The 8,514-nt window shown below is 37.0% G+C and overlaps 1 protein-coding gene across 1 annotated transcript; it reads right to left on the bottom strand.

Annotated features, from left to right (window-relative positions):
- Window positions 1-1,810: 1,810 nt before the first annotated feature.
- LOC113297588 (L10-interacting MYB domain-containing protein-like) lies at window positions 1,811-5,792 on the bottom strand. Its single transcript, XM_026546113.1, has 7 exons — window positions 5,654-5,792; window positions 4,855-5,189; window positions 4,562-4,779; window positions 3,762-4,110; window positions 3,471-3,677; window positions 2,870-3,211; window positions 1,811-2,519 (listed from the first exon to the last, which is right to left on the bottom strand). Exons 2-7 carry the CDS (start codon window positions 5,185-5,187, stop codon window positions 1,950-1,952), a joined length of 2,019 nt encoding a protein of 672 aa, XP_026401898.1. The 5' UTR covers window positions 5,188-5,189; window positions 5,654-5,792; the 3' UTR covers window positions 1,811-1,949.
- Between the last annotated feature and the right edge of the window lie 2,722 nt (window positions 5,793-8,514).

Genomic DNA, 8,514 nt, shown 5'->3' with positions numbered 1-8,514 from the left:
ACATCCGATTTTCAAGTTTTCGGAAATTTTATTTTGATGCCGCTGTTATATTCGGCAGTCAAATAATGTTAAACTATTACCGATTGTAAAGGATAAGAATACTGAGTTTTGAAATTTTTTGAGGAATTCGTTTTTGGGGCCATTCGGAGGTAAATAACTCTACATAACTACCGAATGTAGATTTTTTTGGAAAACCAGTTTGGGGTTTTTTCTCATATTCGGCAGTAAACTACTATCTTAGAACTACCAAATATACATATTTGGTACTCAGTGTGTTATATTCGTAAGTTTATTCGAGAAATTATCTACCGAATCTGGGTAGTTCATGGCATTCAATGCATGCAATAATCGGTTTTTCTTGTTTACAAAAGCACATAAACGCATGCAAATCGAGTATTTGAGTTTCTTAACACAATACCTGTGTTTTACATGCATCGTTAGCTTCAATATCAGGCGATTCTCCATTTTCTTCCATGAAAGGGTCGTCTAGGTTTTCCTCTCCACAAAAGTTTGGATCATTCAACATATACCCCAAATCGTCTTCGCCATGATTCTCACCTTCTTCTTCATATCCATCCATTTTTGTAGTGATAAAATGGGTTTTCCCTTTTTTCCTTCACCTTCTTCTCTATAACTCTAACAACTCAAAAATGAAAAAGAAATGGAAAAAATGAAACAAAAATCATTCTAATACCGCACCGACTACGATCGGAAATCTGGGTAAATTTTTGTCTTCCGATTGAAATCGGAGGATAAAAATGTTATCATATCCTCCGAATATATAAGGGTAATTTTGCCATTACGAATTACGCGAGATAAGGGCTGGCTACATTTTCCCTTTGGGTGACCTTTTTTGTTTTATTGTTGGCCCCTAAATCCTTTTGAGTGGCCCCTAAAAACGCGAGGTAAAAGAGCTCTCAAGTTTAAGCGAAGCTGCTTCTCATCTACCGCCTTCCCTCCACCCCCCATTTACACCCCTATGTGTCAACTGTATCAACCACAAATATCATCCTCACCCTACCCCACCAGGAAAAATAGGGGGTCGCTTTAAAATTGAGCCACTGAAAAATTGACATAGCATCCGGCATGTATCAGGATAGTATGACAGAAATTCCCAGGATAGTTTTGCACTAATTTGTGCAAAATTCTCAGGATAGTTTTGCACAAATTTCATCCTCACTCAGAAGACACCTGCAGTCCTCTTCTGAGTTTTCGTGGGACAGAAATTCTCAGGATAGTTTTGCACTAATTGAACTTCCACATGTATCTACGCATCTTTTTTAGTAGTTCTTGAGTACACGAGATAGCATCCGGCATGTTCAGTGGTTGAGAGTATTTAAAACAATATTACATAAGACGCATTTTAAATGCTGAGTTATTGAAATGAAATACATCCAGAGGAAGGATCCGATGACATGGTTCGTAACATGGTGAACTCACTTTTTTTACAAATTCCAAATGGCAATGAATTTAAAAATGCACAAATTTTAGTTTCAACCGTTGATCTTCATCTGTTGATAATCAAAATGATTCACCGGCTGATAATCAAAATGATACAAATCTTGGAATGCACTCATTTTGGTTGCAATGTAGAGCTTTATTAGAGGAACGTTTCACCAAAAATATAGCTTCAAATTGATCGCCTTTTGGGTTTGGTTGAAAAAATGGCTTCACCATGTCATGATAATGTCATTCTAACCATGTCATTGGATCCCTGCCCCGTACATGCAACATTCGAAGAGTATGTGAATGACCGGTGGCACTTCTATATAGTGGGTCAATGACCAGACTAAGATAATGGAACATGAAATGATACAAAAGATGCGTCAAATTTAAATAGTTCACAGCAGATAATCACACAGTGAAGTAGCCCAGTACAACTACCGCAAGTTTTACATCTCTATGGAAATAAGCTCAAAATTCAAACCCTAACTAAGTCAGCTCACTTACTATGGACGAAGTTTCCTCAGCAACCATTTCTTGCGAATTGAAACATCATCCAAGGCCAAAAACACCTTTGCTTTCTGTTCATCTTGCAAAAGCTCTGTAGCGTCCATTAAAAGATCTTCTTCTAAATCAGGAGTAGCTTGCAATGCATTGCGCACAATTTCTAACGAAACACAATTTTCGTTCTTTTTCGTTAACCTTGAAACAGCAACTGACATTTTATGAACAGCATCAAGCATACACATGCGATCGCTCCGTTGTGCTTTCCTAGAAACTTGAGAAGTTGATGGAGTTTCAAATGGACGCTTACTGCTCCCTCCAATAATTATGTCCAATCCCTCATCCGAGTCTGATGACCCTTCTTGCATATAATCGTCGGCTACATCTTCACAGGGAGAAGATACTAATGGATATTGTGGGGTACCAAATACTTGTGTTTGAACGCTTTTCGAATTGTCATGATGCCCTGCCCCGCCGTATTTGGTGTCAGGAATAGAATCACCATAAATCACACGCAAACTATTATAGTTCGGAACAGTCTTGGTTCTATATGATCGCGCTTCAGGGTGTTCCTGCAAATATTCTAAGGTTAGTTTCTTTCAATGAAATCGTACTCATGCGCCTTGTGGTAAAAAAAACCTTCGGCTCACTCACTGGTTTAGCGGGGAGCAACATCACACCATATTTAGTGGTTTGGTGCCGCATACTTTAAATGCAACCATCTTTGAAACCCCATCGATGGGACTCAGAGTTTGCGCACCAACTTGCACAGGCAAATCCGTTGTCCCAGTTTTACGTCCTAAACTGCCAACTGGAATCTTGGGGTTTCATCCAAGTCTTTGTTTGGGAGATTCAAGTTAAATTAGATGAAAGTTTACTACCTATGGTGCAATAATATATTTGATTTCACGAATGAACATACCTGGAGATAATCATCCCAGACACAGTCATCAGCTGTCACCAGTTGCCGTGCTTCGTCCCACTGAAACCCATTGTCCAAAAGAAGGTTAATAGCATTGTATTGCGTCCTCAGTTTCTTATACCGATTCTTCAATACTTCCTTATCCAACTGTAATCCAAATTTATTGTTGAATAACTCCAACATGTAGAGCCACGCTTCTCTGTGAAACGTCTTACCAATCTTATAACCTTCATTCACATGTTCTATCATAATTTCAATGAAAAAGTTATCCATTGGTGGAGTCCAATTAGTCTTTGAACGATCAGTGCTCAAGGGTGTTTCCACTGCAATAATTTGGGAGGCCTACAGGTGGTACAAGAGCATTCATTAATCTAAAAAAGAAAGAACAAAAATCTCACAGAACATTTAAAGAACAATATTGAGGAAGAGACCGCCTTTAGGCTCGTTCTCGTTTATGATTATAAAAAATCTTGTAAGTGAATATTTTTTGGGAGTTTGTTAAAAAAACAATAAACCTTTCAGATTAACTGCCATAATTACTTGCCAGTGATGGGAAAACTGAAAATAGAATAAACAAAGCTTAAACCTTGTCATGGCTTACCATAAAAAGATCTTCATGGACAGATGATGTTACTGGAGAGTGTGAACTTCCTGGACCTACTTCATTTTTCACTTCTTGATCCTTGCTGTCGTGCATCTGGTCCAACTGGTTCAATCTTCCAGTAGCAGGTTCACATCCATATACCACACCCAGATTAGAGTAATTCGGCAACGTCTTTGTTCTGTAAGAGCGTGCCTCGGGATGCAGCTGCAACAAACATAGGTAAGCAACTGCTAACTTACAAAAAGCATGGAAGACTTTGAAAATAAGAGTTGATAATTAAAAACCTACCTTCAGATAATCATCCCATACATTATCATCAGCTGCGATCATTTGCCGTGTTTCATCCCAGTGGAACTCGTCTTTGTTAAGAAGTGTTCTCATAGCAAGGTACAGTATCCTCAATTTTTTGGCTCTATTCCTCAGAACTTCCTTGTCCAATTGTAACCTGAATTTTGTGTTAAATAATACAACCATGTGCTTCCATGCTTTTTTACGAAAGACATTGCCGCTCTTGTTCCCTTTACGAACCTGGTCTACCATAATCCCAATGAAATATCGATCCATGGTGGGTGTCCAAGTAGTCCTTGAACGATCAGTACTAACTGGGGTTACACTATCTTCTCCTAGCTGAGAATACCTGTCAAGATAAGTGACAAATCAAAAATCATGGTTCCAAATGGATATTAATAACATGAGGTGTTACTTGGTTCGAGTCTGGGTAGTATCGAGTGTAATCAAGGAAAGTGGATACAATAATCTTGAAACTTCGACAATGTTTCAGATATTAGATGCCGGGTTCAAATGAAAGATAATAAATAAACAAAAAAGGAGACTCGTTTACAGGCATTTTTCTGGAAAATATATTCACACATAATACGAACCAGCTCACATATGAAAATTCTATACTACCCGTCACCACAAAATATCAGATTGTAATTGTATGCTATTTTCTCAGAAGTCTGTCACAAGTATGCAATGTTACTTGTCCTAGATGATGTTAATCAATGTCACTTATAAGAGAGATAAGAAGAAGCATAAACAATGAACAAAGACCAAGATATCCAACTAGCTTTTTCAATTGCCAATACCTTACCACATGACCTTCATTTAACATGGACATAGTAGTCGGAGAAAGAACGCCTCCAGCGACTCCATCAGTCTCCATTGCTGGAATATTGTCGATGAGGCAAGGATGATTACTCAAAGCATTGTTTCTTCCATAGGCAGTTTCATTTCCATATATGACGCGCAAATCATCAAAATTCGGAATACTTTTAGTTTTCAAAGTTTGTGCTTCTGGATGAGCCTGTATATTTCACATATGATAAAACAAATTAATAGAGGATACATACCTTATTAACTGTAAGGAATAAGAACACACCTTTAAATAAGTGTCCCAAACATCACTATCAGCTGTAACCATGTTTCTTGTTTGATCCCATTGAAATCCATCTTGATCAAGGAGAACCTTCACAGCACTGTATTGCATCCTCAATTTTTTTGATCTATTCCTCAAAACCTCCTTGCCCAACTGTAATCCAGCTTTCTCGTTAAATGCTGTTACCATTTCCACCCATGCTTTTTTGCGAAATGAATTATGAATTTTATTTCCACAATGCACTTGCTCAAGCATTATGTCAATAAAACAGCGATCCATAGTTGGCGTCCATTTCGTCCTCGCTCGATCAATATTAGTAGCAGTTTCAGTATCCATAACTTCAACAAGTAGAGAAAACAATAATCAAAATGTAGGTTCACTACCCATCTCAGTTCATCATTAGTTTAATAGCTCATCATTAGTTTAATAGCGAGATTAACTTTTCAATGGCTTGGGTCTACTTACTGGAAAATTCTTTCCAAATTCTACTCCTTTATTTTTTTTTTTGCACCAGTCAGTTTAGTCCCTCTATATAGATATGGGATTATCTGAATTTTGATTTTATGGGAACGAAATGTTGTTCAACGGAGCGAAATTCATCTAATTTGTTTACCAGGATTTGATGCCAGAAAAATCTAGGTACACATCAAAATCTTCATCACAGTTTAACACATACATTCCCATACAATAAATCTTTACAAGTATAGTACTTCTAATTGATTTATTCCTAACCCTAAAAACAGTCTGAAATCAAGCACAAATTTTCTCGAAACCCATCAGAGAGAGAGTGAGAAAGGTTTACCTTGTTAGGGTTCTAACTAGCTGAATAAAAAGACGAGCACAGGGAGAAAACCCTAGAACCGGGCTGAGGAGGAAACGTTTTCTCTTGGCGGCATGAAATCGAACCAGAAAATTATGTTCTAACGATAAACCCACTTGAGGTTGAGGGTAACTTTTAGAACCAAACTCTAGGTTTTGCCTGTGATATATACGTCGACATTTAAGAAGGCTATTATTCGGCGTCACACCCCCAATAGAGGGGCTTCACTTGGATTCTTAATGTCCAAAAAAAATGGTTGTGAGATATCCTAACACATATACAAAATGTCTAGATTATCCTTTAACTAGAAGTGATTTTACGTGCAGGTTTGGATTAATTCCAACCGTAGAATTTTATTTGCATGTAATTTTAAGTCCAGGTTTGGATTAGTTTCAACCATAAAAGCTCATTTTACGTCCAGGTTTCTTTTAATTCCAACCGTAGAATCCGATTTTACGTGCAGTTTTCTTTTCATTCCAACCGTAGAAGTGATTTTACGTCTAGGTTTGGATTATTTCCAACCGTAGAAGTGATTTTACGTCCAGGTTTGGATTAATTCCAACCGTAGAATTTTACTTGCATGTAGTTTTACGTCCAGGTTTGAATTAGTTCCAACCGTAGAAGCTCATTTTACGTCCAGGTTCCTTTTAATTCCAACCGTAGAATCTGATTTTACGTCCAGGTTTGGAATATTTCCAACCATAGAAGTGATTTTACGTCTAGATTTGGATTATTTCCAACCGTAGAAGTTTATTTTACGGCCAGTTTTTCTTCCCACAAAAACTTTGTCCCCGAATTCACCAAGTATACAACAAAATTCATTAATTTAATTTTTATCTAATTAAATTAAATTAAAATTAACTAAATAAGGGTTGTTTAGTCATTACAAAATTATTTGAGATAAGGGGTTTTTGATATTACTTATGGGTGACCCGTTTTGTCCTATTAGGTGACGCCCCTCTAATGAAATGTGATGCCCCAATAATAACCTTTTTATTTGAACCCACAATTAGGGGTATGTCGATTAATTGCGGTTGTGGGATATAAAGTATTTTCTCATCTTAACTATCCTGCTAAGAGGTGCCTTAAAAGTATAAAAAGTCCAACTTATCCTTTTTAAGTATTATTAAATTTTATTTTTTATTATTTTTTATTTTTTAATTTTTAATTTCTTTTTTTATTAATTTTAAATTGGCAGCTATGTATTTTGATCATGTGATGAAAGAGATGCCTTCAAAGTATTGTATGACGCAACGAGATCTCGCCTTGTGGGAGAACAATAAGATCAAGCATATTCAAGACTAAGGGTGAGCATGGACCGGTTTTTACTTCATCCGCATCCAATCCAATTCACTACGGATTTCAAATTTGGCATCCGCATCCAATCCAACATCCAACGGATTTGCACCTAATGGATGCATGGATAAACAGATTGGGTGCGGATAATCCAATGAATTTGTGTTAGTTAAAATTTATAATGAAAAAAATAAAGCCAATATAGATGACTTCTTATAGAACTTACACATTTTATATATGTATATAAATATAGAAGTGTCATGGACAACACTCCAAGCAAACACCTTAAAAATTCCAAAACTATCTATATATTTTCTAAAAACTATATGAATGCCCTTAATCTAACGGGTATGGATGTCCAACGAATTTTCAGGGTTGCATCCGGGTCCAATCCGTAATCCGTTGGATTTCAAAAATCCCATCCCCGTCCAACCCATTAGCGAACGGTCCGGGCATCCATCCGCACAAATGTAAAATGCTCACCCCTCCTCAAGACTACTTGATGCCATTCCTATAAAGGGTTTGGGACAAAAAATTGGGCCTCTTCAATTTAGTGCAATTCTCGGTTATAGGTTGGGTGTTCCTTTATTTGCCAAGGATAGTCGTTGTTCTTGTTGTGGGAAAAATATGGATGTTTTTGGTGATCATGTTATTCATTGTGTGCATGAAGTTGGCTTAAAATTTCGTCATGACGTTGTGCGTGTTACCTTGTCTGATATTTGCTTTAGAGTTGGTGTACAAGCTAAAAACGAGGCTTCTCTTGGTTTCCTTTCTACTAATAGTAATGAAACTAGACTTGTCGATATTTTGGTCCTTAACTGGGATAACGGTCGAGCCACTGGTTTTGATGTTACCGGTGTTTCTCCCTTTACTGGTAATGGTGTGCAGACCTTTTCGCCTGGTGTGGCTATCTCTCGTGTTGTTGACCATAAACGTAACAAATATCTCGACATTTGTTCTAGACATGGTTATTGCTTTGGTACCTTGGCTTTCACGACTTTGGGCGAGCTTGGTGATGAGTTTGTGGTTTTCTTAAAGAGACTGAAAAAATTTCTTACTAGACATGATTCAACTTCCAAAATATGCAATTTTTTGTTTTACTGAATAAGTGTAGCTATTCAGAAAGGGGGTTGGAAGCCAGCTTGTTGCTCGGCTTCCAACTATTGTTTTGCCTTCTGATCTTACTTAAGTTTCTTGTACTTTAATTACACATTTGAGAAATATTAAATATTTCTGATTTTAAATTTAGTTGTTTTTAAGTTTTTTTGGTGAAAACACCGTAAAGTTATAAAAAATTTAAGAAAAAAATTTAAAACTTCAAATAAAAAAACTTCAAACTTCAAATGTAAAGTTATCTCCACTCCTGGTACCTGGATGATGGTACCATCATTGGAGACACGCTTGAAGTTTCCAAAGCATTGCAGATAATACAGAATGAGGGTGGTGCTAGAGGCTTAAATTTTAACATAAACAAGACCGAGATTTTTGGCCCTCCCCTGACCCTAGGTGTCTTGCGGATGGTGTATTTCCTAAAAACATTGGCAGAG

This window comes from Papaver somniferum, chromosome 7 (assembly GCF_003573695.1).
Source record: "Papaver somniferum cultivar HN1 chromosome 7, ASM357369v1, whole genome shotgun sequence".
Taxonomy (NCBI): Eukaryota; Viridiplantae; Streptophyta; class Magnoliopsida; order Ranunculales; family Papaveraceae; genus Papaver; species Papaver somniferum.
The sequence above is the reverse complement of the archived record's forward strand: the minus strand, read 5'-3'. Positions and strand labels throughout refer to the sequence as shown.